This window comes from Cebus imitator, unplaced genomic scaffold (assembly GCF_001604975.1).
Source record: "Cebus imitator isolate Cc_AM_T3 unplaced genomic scaffold, Cebus_imitator-1.0 Scaffold21, whole genome shotgun sequence".
Classification (NCBI taxonomy): Eukaryota; Metazoa; Chordata; class Mammalia; order Primates; family Cebidae; genus Cebus; species Cebus imitator.
Window position 1 is genome coordinate 5058955 of NW_016107336.1, and position 14334 is coordinate 5073288.

The following is a 14334-nucleotide window of genomic DNA, read 5'->3' on the forward strand; positions in this document are numbered from 1 at the left end:
GTTTTTTATTGGAATGCATTGACTCTATGGATCATTTGGAGGAGAAAGGACATCTTTATATTTCAGTCTTCTCAGGGGTTGGCAAATGATGGCTCATGGGCCAAATCTGGCCCATACCTATTTATTTTTATTTATTGATTTTAATTTTTCCATAGGTTATTGGGGTACAGGTGGTGTCTGGTTATATGAGTAAGTTCTTTAGTGGTGATTTGTGAGATTTTGGTGCACCCATCACCCAAGCAGTATACACTGCACCCTATTTGTAGTATTTTATCCCTTACCTCTCTTCTGCTCTTCCCTCCCAAGTCCCCAAAGTCCATTGTGTCATTCTTATGCCTTTGTGTCATCTAGCTTAGCTTCCACATATCAGTGAGAACATTCAGTGTTTGATTTTCCATTCCTGAGTGACTTCACTTAGAATAATAGTGTCCAGTCTCATACAGGTCACTGCAAATGCCGTTAATTCATTTCTTGTTATGGCTGAGTAGTATTCCATCATATATATATACACGCCACAGTTTTTTTTTATCCACTCATTGATTAATGGGCATTTGGGTAGGTTCCACAATTTTGCAGTTGTGAATTGTGTTGCTATAAACATGAATGTGCAAGTATGTTTTATGTGTAATGACTTCTTTTCCTCTCGGTAGATACCCAGTAGTGGGATTGCTGGATCAAATGGTAGTTCTACTTTTAGTTCTTTAAGGAATCTCCACACTGCTTTCCATGTGGCTGTACTAGTCTACATTCCCACCAGCAGTGTAGAAGTGTTCCCTGACCACTGCATCCATGCCAACATCTACTGTGTTTTGATTTTTTTATTATGGCCATTCTTGTAAGAGTAAGGTGGTATCACATCGTGGCTTTGATTTGCATTTCCCTGATCATTATTGATGTTGAGCATTTTTTCATATGTTTGTTGGTCATTTGTATATGTATCTTCTTTTAAGAATTGTCTATGTCCTTAGCACACTGATGGGATTGTTTGTGTTTTTCTTACTGATTCGAGTTCATTGTAGATTCTGGGTATTAGTCCTTTGTTGGATGTATAGATTGTGAAGATTTTCTCCCACTTCCTGGGTTGTCTGTTTACACTGCTGAGTTCATTTGCCATGCAAAAGCTCTTTAGTTTAATTAAGTCCCAGCTATTTATCTTTGTTTTTATTGCATTTGCTTATGGGTTCTTGGCCATGAAATCCTTGCCTAAGCCAGTGTCTAGAAGGGTTTTTCAATGTTAACTTCTAGGTCTTAGATTTAAGTCCTTAATCTGTCTTGAGTTGATTTTTGTATAAGGTGAGAGATGAGGATCCAGTTTCATTCTCCTACATGTAGCTAGCCAATTATCCCAGCACCATTTGTTGAAAAGAGTGTCCTTTCCTGACTTTGTTTTTGTTTGCTTTTTCAAAGATCATTTGGATCTAAGTATTTGGGCTTATTTCTGGGTTCTCTATTCTGTTCCATTGGTCTATGTGCCTATTTTTTTATACGGGTACCATGCTGTTTTGGTGACTGTGGCCTTATAGTTTGAAATCAGGTAGTATAATGCCTGCAGATTTGCTCTTTTTGCTTTGTTTTGCTTTGGCTATGTAGGGTTTTTTTGGTTCCATATGAATTTTAGAATTTTTTCTAATTCTGTAAAGAATGATGGTAGCATTTTGATGGGGATTGCTTTGAACTTGTAGATTGCTTTTGGCAGTATGGTCATTTTCACAATATTGATTCTACCCATCGTGAGCATTGGGTGTGTTTCCATTTGTTTGTGTCGTCTATGATTTCTTCTAGCAGTGTTTTGTAGTTTTCCTTGTAGAGGTCTTTTGACTCCTTGGTTAGGTATATTCCTAAGTATTTTATTTTGCAGCTATTGTTAAAAGGGTTGAGTTCTTGATTTGACTCTCTGCTTGGTCGCTGTTGGTATATAGAAGAGATTTGTGTACATTAATCTCGTATCCAGAAACTTTGCTGATTTTTTTTTTTAATCAGTTCTAGGAGCTTTGTTGAAGAGTCATTAGAGCTTTCAAAGTAAACAGTCATACTGTCAGCAAACAGTGACAGTTTGACTTCCTCTTTATCAATTTGGATGCCCTTTATTTCTTTCTCTTGTCTGATTGCTCTGGCTAGGACTTCAAATACTACGTTGAAGATGAGTGGTGAGAGTGGGCATGCTTGTCTTGTTCCAGTTCTCAGTAGGAATTCTTTCAGCTTTTCCTCATTCAGTATTATGTTGGCTGTGGATTTGTTATAGGTGGCTTTTATTATGTTGAAGTATGTCCCTTCTATGCCGATTTTGCTGAGAGTTTTAATCATCAAGGGATGCTGGATTTTGTCCAATGCTTTTTCGGCATCTGGTGAGATGATATGTGATTTTTGTTTTTAATTCTGTTTATGTGATGCATCACATTTATTGACTTGCATATGTTAAACCATCCCTGCATCGCTGTTATGAAAACCCACTTGATCCTGGGTTATCTTTTTGATATGCTGTTGGATCTGGTTAGCTAGTATTTTGTTAAGCATCTATGTTAGCTAGTATTTTGTTAGTGTCTGGGTTCATCAGGAACATTGGTCTGTAGTTTTCTTTTTTGGTTATGTCCTTTCCTGGTTTTGGTATTAGGGTGATGCTGGCTTCATAAAATGAATTAGGGAGGGTTCCATCTTTCTCTTTCTTGTGGAATAGTGTCAAAAGGATTGGTACAAATTCTTCTTTGAATGTCTGGTAGAATTCTGCTGCAAATCCATCTGGTCTTGGACTTTTTTTTGATTGGTAATCTTCCAATGACCATTTCAATCTCACCGCTTATTATTATTGGTCTGTTCAGGGTATTTAATTCTTCCTGATTTAAGCTATGAGGTTTGCATTTTTCCAGGAATTTATCCATGTCTTCTAGGTTTTCTAGATGATGTGAGTAAATGTGTTCTTAGTAGCCTCAAAGACAATTTTGTGTTTCAGTGGTGTCAGTTGTTTCCTAATGGGGTCATTTCAATTTTCTCTCCTCTTTTTTTGGTTAGTCTTGCTAATGGCCTGTCAACTTCATTTATCTTTTCAAAGAACCAGCTTTTTGTTTCATTTATCTTTTGTATTTTTTTGTTTCAGTTTCATTTAGTTCTGCTCTGATCTTGGTTATTTCCTTTCTTCTGCTGGGCTTGGGCTTCGTTTGTTCTTGTTTCTCATTCCTTGAGGCCACACCTATTTATTTTTAATTTAAAAAACTTTCTGTAGTGACAGGGTCTTTCTGTGTTGCCCAGGCTTGCCTTGAACTCTTGGCCTCAAATGATCCTCCCTCCTTAGCCTCCCAAAGTGCTGGGATTACAGGCATGAGTCACCACATCTGGCACCACACCTGTTTTGTAAATACAGTTTTAATTGAGACATAGCCATGCTCATTCCTGCTCCTGGCACCATACCTGTTCTGTAAATAAAGTTTTAATTGGGACACGGCAATGCTTATTATGTATTGGCTGCTTTCATGCTACCAGGACAGTACTTGTGACAGAGCCCAGAATATTTATGATGTGGTCCTTTACAGAAGACATTTTCTAAACCCTTTTCTGACCCATGGGCACGGTATCTCTCTCCATCTTTTTAAAGTTAACATCTCCCAGCAGTATTTTCTAATTTTCACTGAGGATATCTTTTATGTCTTTTGTTCAGTTTATTTCTAGATACTTAATTTTTTTTTTCCTGAAATTATAGATAAAATTTAGATTTCACTCCCTTTTCAAGTTATGCACTTGTAACTATGTGGAAATACAATTGACTTTTGTTTCTTCTTTTTTTCTCTTAAGTCCATTTTCTGTTGCTATAACATACAATTGACTTTTGTATATTGGCTTCGTACCCAGAGACTTTGTTAATTTTATTTATTAAGTTTCATAGATCTTTTCATAGAGTCCTGTGTGTTGTCTGCAAACCAGTCATACAGTCATGATTGTCTGTAAACTTTTTCTCTGTGTCCGTGCCCTTTTTCTTGGCTTACTACATTGGTCAGGACCACCAGTGACAGTGTTCTATAGAGTGATGAGAGCAGACAACCTTCCCTTGTACTCTACTTCAGGAGGAATATGTTGAGTATCATTACATACAGTTTTGGCTGTAGTTTTTTACAGACTTTTTTTTTAAGGAAAGTTTGTATTATTTTAATTATGTACAGAAAACTCAACAGTGTACATTTAACCCAGTTTAGTGGCAGGTTCTTTAGCCTTTGCCTTTTCAGAGCTTGATGATGCGAGCCACAGACTTGGGAGCCAGAACATTGCCTCCCCAGTGACAGCAGATCTCATTGTATCTGTTGATGTAATTGGTCCTGATAGCTTCCACCAGTTTAGCCAAAGCTCCTTTGTCTTCCGAGTTAACCTGTGTGAAGGCGACAGTAGTGCAGGTCTTCCTGTGGACTAGACGTCCCCGTCTAGCCTTCCCCTTCATAATGCAGTAAGGGACCCCCTTTTTATGACACGGCAGACAGGAAGACAGCTGGCTCGATGGGATCCATGTTATGTGCAGTCACCACTACCTGAGCTTTCTTGTTCTCCACAACGGTTGTGATGGTGTTAACTCCTGGAAGGACAGGTGGTCTCTTAGTGGGAACATCCCCTTTGCCCGCAGCTTTCTTCTCAGCCTGGGCCAACAGCCTGTGCTTTTTCTCTTGCTTTGTCTCTGGTCTGTACTTGTGGGCCGGTTTAACCATTGAGTACAGTAGCTGTTTGCCAGTCTACGGCCTGGGTGAACTGGTTAATTGCAGGAGGTACTTTCAGCTTCTTGTAGAGGATGGCTCTCTGCCACTGCAACCTGATATAGCAGGGCCATTTCATAAAGCGGGTGACGTCTCTTTTGGGCTGGATGTCCTGTGCAGTGCCAAAGTTCTTAGACCTTTTCTCAGACAGGGGATTCACTACTTTCTTGGCTTCCTGCTTCTTCATGACAGCAGGGGCTGGAGCCACCTTCTTCCCCTTGGCCTTCCTTTCGGCATCTGGGGCGGTGGGAGGAGAGATTGTAGATGTTCTTTATGAGATGGAGCAGTCTCCTTTTCTTTTCTTGATTTGCTGAGAACTTTTTATGATGTTGGCTAATACTTTTTCTGCATCTTTTATGATAACCATTGCTTTTTCTTCTTTAATCAGCAAATGTGATGAATTATACCAGTTTTGGAATGCTGAGTCAGTGTTGCATTCCTGGAGGAAAACTCCACTTATTTTTAATGTATTTTTCTTTTTACATATTTTCAGATTTGATTAAATTTTGGTAAAGATTTTTGCATCTTTGTTTGTCTTGGATACTTTGTTACTTTCCTTTCTTGTAATAACCTTGGTGGATTCTATTCTGCTTTCAGAGTTATGCTGGCTCTGTAAAACGAGCAGTATATCCTCTTTTCTGTTAAGGAGTTTGTTGTACAAGTTTGGTATTACTACTTTTTTTGGCGTTTGGTTGAATTCACTAATGAAACACTTTGGGGCAGTAGTTTTCTTTGTAAAACATTCAGAAATTACAAATTCAGTTTCTTTAACACATATATGGCCGTTTAGGTGGTTTATGACTTCTGTCCATTTTGAAAGGTTGTGATTTTCAAGGAGTTTGTCCTTTTCATCTGTGTCATCACATTTTTAACTTAAGGTTGTTTGTACTGTTCCCTTGTTCTTCTTTTAATGTTGATGGGCTCTATCTCAGTATCCTTTCTTTGAGTCTGGATGTTGATGATTTGTGAGGGAAGGAAAGCATTGATCTAAGCCTGGGATTAGATTCCTGGAATTGGTAATAGCTATTCCAAAATCTTTCAGTTTAGCACTTAATTTTTTTTTTTCTTTTGTAAGGCAGGGTCTCACTCTGTCGCCCAGTCTGGAGTACAGTGGCATAATCCTGGTTCACTGCAGCTATGACTCCCAGGGCTCAGGTGATTCTCCCAAGTAGCTTGAACTATAGGTGTGTGCCACCATACTTGGCTAATTTTTTTTTTTTTTTTTTTTTTTTTAATAGAGTCCGGGTTTTGCTGTCTTGCCCAGGGTGAGGCGCTTGACTGATTCTGGAACTCAACTTTGAGAGTTGAAGGCCTCTCTGAGAAGAGGAAGAGAAAAAAAATGGGAGGGAACTGACATGAGGGAGTGGGTAATTCATTTCCAGGCTGCGTGACTGCACTGATGGGAGCTGGGATCTGAGCAATGAAGATACCATGGGCTTGTGAGGCAGAGGGGAGCGTGTCCAGCTTGCAGGAGCAATATCTTGGTTGCACTAAGCTTTATCAACTAGCACCTGTGTTCCAGATTACTTGACAATGAACAGTTGACTCAGTGGCATTTCATTGCAATATTTAAAGGAGAGTTCAGCCAAGCAGCAGTCAAAAATAGCAAACTATTTTAATAGATTCTATTTTTTGAGCCATTTTCACTCAACCTGTTTATGTGATGATTCTAAACATTGTTGCAGACAATTTTTAAAAATATTTTGGATGATTTGTGTAATGATACTACATTAGTCAATACTAGCTATGATTTTTTGTTGTTGTTGTTTTGTTTAAGAAGGAGTCTCGCTATGTTGACCAGGCTGGAGTGCAGCAATTATGCGATCTCAGCTCACTGCAACCTCCGCCTCCCAGGTTCAAGTGCTTCTCCCACCTCAGCCTCCCAAGTAGCTGGGACTACAGGTGCGCACCACCACGCCCAGCTAATTTTTGTATTTTTAGTAGAGACGAGGTTTCACATGTTTGCCAGACTGGTGTCGATCTCCTGACCTCAGGTCATCTGTCTGCCTTGGCCTCCCAAAGTGCTGGGATTATAGGCATGAGCCACTGCTCCCGGCTTCTCTAGCTGTGATTTTTACATTTTGTTCTGTGCTTTGTATAAATGGTAATTGGAGTGATCTATAATCTCACCTCTCTTTTACTTGCTGACAATTGAATGGACAACCTTGACTTTATCTCTACTGATTGTTCAAACTTTGCCTTGCTTTTTGATTTTTAAATTTTTTCTTGGGTGATGGTTGTCACTTTCAGTTTCTTGAAGTAGTTTTTGAAAACTCTAAGGTTTTCTTTAGCATAACTTTACTTTTAAGCAAATGATATTATGTTCGTTATTGAAAAATTCCAGCAATATAGAAAAGAAGAAAGACAGCAGAAAAAATTCATACAGTCATCATTGTGAAATAACTATCAATGAGCGAGATTCATTCAAGAGTGTCTATGTAGTGTACCTCTGTGTGTATACAGGGAGAGGACCTGATTGACAAATAGCTTTCCATTAAGGAATAGTACTATGCACACTGTTTTTTTTGTAAGTTTGTTGTGTTTAATATAATAACATCAATTTAAAATTAGAAAAGCAAGCCAAAGTGAAATAAGAAATTGTTGAACATAAAATATTTCTTTATCCCAAGAAATATGTTTCTAAAAACTCTCAAAGATTGAGAAAATATGAGAATAAAAAGTGGGAATCAGCTGGGCACAGTGGCTCATGCCTGTAATCTCAGCACTTTGGGAGGCTGAGGTAGGAGTTTGAGACCAGCCTAGGCAACATGGTGAGACCCTGTCTCAAAAGGAATACAAAAATTAGCTGGGCATGGTGATGTGCGCCCGTAGCCCCAGCTTCTGGGGAGACTGAAGTGGGAGGATCCCTTGAGCCCATAAGGTCAAGGGGGCAGTGAGCTGAGATGGCACCATTGTACTCCAGCTTAGGTGACACAGTGAGACCCTGTTTCAAGAAGAAAAATTAAAAAGTTGAAATCACTCTAACTTGAAAAAAAAGAAAACTTCATGTTTTGATTTTAGATGATACTGGTCAGCAACCTGCTATGACATGGGGAAAGATAAATTATGTAACACTTCCTTTTCTTTTCTCCCAGTTTTTGTTATGGTTTTGTGTTTTGTTTAGTTTTGTTGGTGATTTTATTAGTTATTTTCTATAACCATATTCCCTCCATTGTTTACTCTCACTTACATGTTTACATAGATTTACTGCTCTCTGTATATTCTCTTACCATAGTTCCCTCTGTCCCAGGTTCTTTATTTTGATTTGAAACCTGGCTGACTGTATTTTAACATCAAGCATTTTTTTCCAGGAGGGCCTCAGAGATGTCAGATTCCTTACATTTTTGAAAACTTAATTGCCTTTCTTCTGACCTCACCTTAGTTAAAGCCTTTATAGTCTTTTTAAATTCCAACTTCTATGGATAATATCAAATCTCTTCCCCCGACAACCCCAGTCATCCTCCTTTGAGACCCCTTCATCTTATTGTTCTAGTATGAATTGATGACTCTCCATAATCTGAATTTTTGAAATAATAATTTAAATGATATTTATTGACCCCAAGTAATTTTGGTTTTCAGTGTGGTGTGCTGTCAAGGAGAAAGTCAGTGAAGGCTTATTTGTAGAATAACATGAGAAAGAACAGTCGCCAACTGCACACTGTTTTTGATCTTGCTCTTTGTCATTTAATATGTCTTAAAGATGTGTCCATATAAGTATACAAAGATCTCTTCCTTCTCTTTATTTTTATTTTATTCATTTTAAGCAATGGGTCTCGCTCTGTCATTCAGGCTGGAGTACAGTAGCATCCTCTCAGCCTAGTGCAGCCTCAGACTCCTGAGTTCAAGTGATTCTCCCCACTCAGCCTGTCACCACAGGCACACCACCATGCACAGCTAATTGTTTTTTTATCTTTTTTTTTTTTTTGTAGAGACGGTCTTGCTAAGTTGCCCAGGCTGGTCTGAAACTCCCAGCCTTAAGCGATCCCCATACCCTGATCTCCCAAAGTGCTGGGATTGCAGTGTGAGCCACTGCGCTCAGCCCTTCTTTCTCTTCAATGGCTGTCTGATCAATAGTCCACTGAACAGATGTCCTGTGCTTAAGTTAATGCTACTGAAGGGCATTTAGGTTACTTTCAAACGCTTGCCATTCCTGACTGTGCTTTAGTGAAAAGCTTTGTATCTGTGCCATTTTTTGAGTATATTGTAGGATCAGTTCCTACAAATGAAATTTTTGTGTCAAAGGGTAGATGCTGTTGTTTTAATATGAAATAACATAGACACAAAGATTTATAATTTGTATGTAAGGAGGAAAGAAAGCAGACACTGGTGTACCGCCCTGCTAGTCAGTTGAAGAAACTGAGCACTCCCAGTGGCTTTGTCCCTCCTTCCATTGTGCTCCTCTGTAGTTACTATACTTCCTCTCCTTCCCCTGCAAGTGTCCTGAAGAGAGAGAGAGAGAGAGAGAGAGAGAGAGAGAGAGAGTGTGTGTGTGTGTGTGTGTGTGTGTGTGTGTGTGTGTGTGTGTGTGTTTGAAACGGCGTTTCACTTTTGTTGCCCAGGCTGGAGTGTGGAGTGCAGTGGTGCAGTCTTGGCTCACTGCAAACTCTACCTCCCTAGTTCAAGTGATTCTCCTACCTCAGCCTCCTGAATAGCTGGGATTACGGATGCATGCCACCACGCCTTGCTAATTTTTTTGTATTATTAGTAGAGATGGGGTTTTATCATGTTGGCCAGGTTGGTGTCAAACTCCTGACCTCAGGTAATCCACCCGCCTCGGCCTCCCAAAGTGCAAGGATTACAGACATGAGCCACCGTGCCTGGCCCTGAATTTTCTGTTTCTTATTCCTTTGCTTTTTGTTATAGAGTTAATACATATTGCTGAAACCTTAAGCAACATAAGTTTTGCGTATTTTTATACTGGTTACAAATTATATCACAATTGTTTCTATTCCTGTTTAACTTGCTCTTTTCACTCAACGTTAAGGTTTTGGGGATGCCTCCATGTTGATGCCTAAAACTTTGGTGTGTTAATTTTCCCTGCTGGGTAGAATTAGGGTGCATCTATTCTTGTGTTCATGAATATAAGAATTGTTTCTAGATTCTGACTGTTAGAGATAATGCTTCTGTGAGCATTCTTGCCTGGCACAAAGACAAAAGTGTCTTTGAAATATAATCCAAGGACTAGAACTGCTAGGCCATATGATATCACAATCTTGTTTATTTAGGCAATTTTCTTAGTGAAATATAACATTTAAACAGAAAATGCACAAACCACAATGCATAGCCCAATGAGTTTTCACCAAGTATGCATTTAGCTGGCTCCCAGGAAAGAAACTGAACGCACACCAGCCCCTTAGAAGCCTCGTGTCACTTTTAATCACTCTTTAACCCTTGCTCCCCTAGAGCACCTACTTTTCTGACTTAAAATCATATAGCTTGCTTTTAAGTTTTACATGAATGGAATCCTACACTATGATTGCTCTAGCTTCTGTTTTTTATTTGTTGTTGTTGTTTGTTTTGTTTTTTTGAGATAGAGTTTTACTCTTGTTGCCCAGGCTGGAGTGCAGTGGTGTGAGCTCGGCTCATTGTGACCTCCGCCCACTGCAACCTCTGCATCTGGGTTCAAGCAATTCTCCTGCCTCAGCAGCCTCCCAAGTAGCTGGGATTTCAGGTGTGCACCACCATGTCCGGCTGATTTTTGTTTTTAGTTGAGACAGGGTTTTACCATGTTGACTAGGCTGGTCTCGAACTCCCTACCTCAGATAATCCACCCACCTCTGCCTCCCAAAGTGCTGGAATGACAGGTGGGAGCCACTGCACACGGCCTGTTTTATAGCTTCCTTTGCGCAACATTGCTTGTGAGACGCTTCCATGTTGTAATGTGTGGTCATAGTTTGTTTTCATTGCTGTGCAGCATGCCGTTGTTTGAATATAATGCAATTTGGGTATCCATTGTACTGTTGATGACTTTTGGGTTGTTTCTAGCTTTTTTCCTTTTTTTTTTTTTTTTTTTTTTTTCTCTCTTTCTTTTAAACAAGGCCTCTCTTACCCAAGTAGAGTACAGTAGTGTGATCACAGTTCACTGTAGCCTCAACCTTCAGGGCTCAGTCAGTCTTCCCACTTCAGCCTTCCGAGTAGTTGGAAGTACAGGCATGCACCCCCATGCCTGGCTGATTTTTGCAATTTTTGCAGAGATTGGTGGGAGGGTCTGTCTGTGTTACCCAGGTTGGTCTTAAACTTCTACGCTCAAGCGAGCTACCTGCCTTGACCTCCCGAAGTTCTGGGATTACAGGCATGAGCTGCTGAGCCTGGCCAGTTTCTAGCTTTTTCTGAATACAAATAATCCTCCTTAACGCCTCTGTTGGTGCAGGTATACAAGAATATCTCTCTGGAAAATATAACCCAGTTAGAATCGCTGGATGTGTCATGTGTATCTTCAGTTATAAAAGATGATGTCAAATGATTGTGCATTTTAAATGTTTGTAGTTTGTCACTACCCTTATTGGTTTTTATATGCCTTTATTTTCCACCAGGAACAGCCTTATGTCTCCTCACACCCTCACTTTTTTTTTTTTTTTTGAGATGGAGTCTCACTCTGTCACCCAGGCTGGAGTGCAGTGGCCCAGTCTCGGCTCACTGCAGTCTCTGCCTTCCAGGTCCCAGCAATTCTCCCGCCTCACCCTCTCTAGTAACTGGGATTATAGTCACCTGCTGCCATGCCTGGCTAATTTTTATATTTTTAGTAGAGATGATGTTTCACCATTTTGACCAGGTTGGTCTCAAACTCCTGACCTGCAGTGATTTGCTTACCCTAACCTCCCAAAGCGCTGCTGGACCTCCCAAAGTGTTGGAATTACTGGCATGAGCCACCAAGCCAGGCCTCCCAACACTCTCACTTATATGTTGTTTCATCAAAATGTTTTCCTTTGCCACTCTGATAGGTGAAAAGAGATACCTTTTTGAAGATAAATTGATACTTAAGACTACATTTTATAAGCAACCCTAATTTAACACTTGTTTTTCATTTGTAGCCTGAGACCTCAGATCATTGTTCCCTCCCAGAGGATCTAGTGAGTATTTCTGCGTGTTCTGGATTGGAGTTAATTGTGCCTTTGTTGATAAGTGTTATAAGGAAATGACAGTAACACTATAATGAATTTTTTTCTCTTTGGTTGCTGATAGTGACTTTTTAATCTAACATGGTTAACGATATTATGAAAATGTTAGCAATAGTGATATTATGGGTAATCCTGTCCCCAACTTAAAAAATAAAACCAAAGTTATATTGCTTTTCATTAAAAGGAAATAAAGTGGAAGTCAGAGCTCTCCTGCCTTGCTCTAGGGCTCAGGCTTGCTGTACTTGTTTTTAAAGGATGACTTTCTGACCTTTTCTCCACTTGAGTCCTCCTAAGAAAAGCATGGGAGGGCCACAGTTTGATTGTCTTGGCCTGGATTCAGCTGCAGGAGTGTTTTTAGGCATTCTGACCTCAGCATGAAGGCTTTGTCCTGTCCTCGCCTAGGTATGGAAGGGGGGTGCAGTACTTCCAGGTGGCAAAGCTGGTCACATTTCCTGTGTCTCCATAAGATTTTGCTACCTGAGTTGACAGACTCCAGTGTACCTTGTAACCAGATCCACAGGCTATTTCAGAAAATGGTTTTTTAAATTTTGGGTTTCTCGGGTTTCTAGAATTCTGAGTCATTCTGATTTTCAGTGATTCAGGAATGGATTGTTCTAATGTCTGAAACTTAGGAAAGGAACTACAGTAGCTTTTCAGGCAAAGAGAGCATTGCCTTTTAACAAATCTACTTTAAATCCATTCTGTTACATAAAAGGGTGTGTGTATGTGTATTAGTCCTTTCTCACTCTTCTATAAAGAACTGGCAGAGACAAGGTAATTTATGAAGGAAAGAGATTTAATTGACTCACAGTTCCTCATGGCTTGGGAGGCCTCTAGAAATATACAGTCATGGCAGAAGGGGAAGCAAATATGTCCGTCATGACGTCAGGAAGGAGAGGTGCTGAGCAAAAAGGGAAAAGCCCCTTATAAAACCATCAGATCTCGTGAGAACTGATTATCACATTAACAGCATAAGTGCAACTGCCCCCATGATTTAATTACCTCCTACCAGCTCCCTCCCATGACACATGGGGATTATGGGAACTAAAATTCAAGATGAAATTTGAGTGGGGACCCAGCCAAACCATATCAATATGTATATATATATGTGTGTGTATGCACACATTTGTTTTCTAGGCTCCAGAATAGACTGTTTGTTTTTTTTTTTTTCCGAATTCTTGGAGCATAGGTGTCGGATTGCATTTAGAAAAGGCTGTCTACCATGGATTGTGGTGGTTTTGCTTCAGAAGCCACATAGACTTTCTTTTTATCGCAGTAGTTATCATGGGAAGGCTCTGATTTGATGATTCCATATGTTAAGTCAACTCTGGAACAGGATCACTTATTTGAAGACTGAAAATAGCTGCCTTTGTTCAGTTCTACATTTGGCATCTTACTTTGATGACTGCAGTGCACTTTTCCCCTGAAAGTTTTTTAGTAGCCTTTGACAAAAGGCAGTAATACTTGACTACTACTTGGGAGCATTATTTTTTATTCCCAATTTGAACTATCTTGAAATCCTAAGTTAAAGGCGAGGGGCTTGGATGATAGATAATTACTGAGCAGAGATACATTTCCCACATCGGACTTAAACCTAGGCTTGCCATCTAGTAAATGGGCACAGCTTTAAGACTCACCTGGCATTGGGGGCGAGTTATTTTGAGGGTGGGATAAGGGAGGCTATTCCCATATGTCAAAAGAATTCTGCCTGGGAGACATTCTCACCAGTAGTATCAGCCCATTTTTGTTTCTACATCTGTGTGTGTAGCGCTCTGGAATAGAATTGTTAAGTCTGAATGAGAAAAAGCATAGTGGGTTAAGGATGAGTGAAAAGAAGAGAACCCTCTGTCCTTGGCAGAATCTTCATGTACATTTCCTTTCTGTCCTTGTCTCTCTTCCTCCTGCCTGGCCCATTGCAGAGAGTGTTGGAAGTTTCCAACCATTGGTGGTACTCTATGCTCATCCTACCTCCTTTGCTGAAAGACAGCGTGGCAGCGCCCCTGCTGTCTGCCTACTACCCTGACTGCGTTGGCATGAGCCCCTCCTGCACCAGCACACACCGCGCCACTGCCACTGGCAACGCCAGCCCTGGGAAACTGGAGCACTCCAAGGCTGCCCCCTCCGTGCACGGTGAGAGCCATTCCTGGGACTCCCTGCTTTCCATTCCCCACTACCCTCCCTGGGGAATGTATGAGTGAGCAAAATGCAAAGGATTTTTTAAAAATGTGCAGGCTGGGCACAGTGACTCATGTCTGTAATTCCATCACTTTGGGTGACCAAGGCAGGAGGATACTTTGAGGCCAGGAGTCGAGACCGGTTTGGGCAACATAGTGAGACCTCGTATCTAAAAACAAATATATAGATAAAAATTATTTTTAAAAATGTATACAAGCTAGGATATAAAGCCCCTCATTATTTCATGGAAATGGTTATACTGTGGATCAGTCATATCATTTGTGTATAGTGTAAAAAAAAAATTATGTATTGGT

At 40.1% G+C, this 14334-nt stretch overlaps 1 protein-coding gene across 5 annotated transcripts in view; it reads left to right on the plus strand.

The window, feature by feature from the left end:
- KDM1B (lysine demethylase 1B) overlaps positions 1–14334 on the plus strand; it is a 111051-nt gene that overhangs the window by 65170 nt on the left and 31547 nt on the right. For all 5 annotated transcript variants that reach the window (XM_017521651.2, XM_037736020.1, XM_017521652.2 and 2 more), the window contains 2 exons: positions 11759–11797; positions 13765–13975. In XM_017521651.2, the coding sequence (XP_017377140.1) occupies positions 11759–11797; positions 13765–13975 (250 nt within the window). The remainder of the gene's footprint in view (positions 1–11758; positions 11798–13764; positions 13976–14334) is intronic.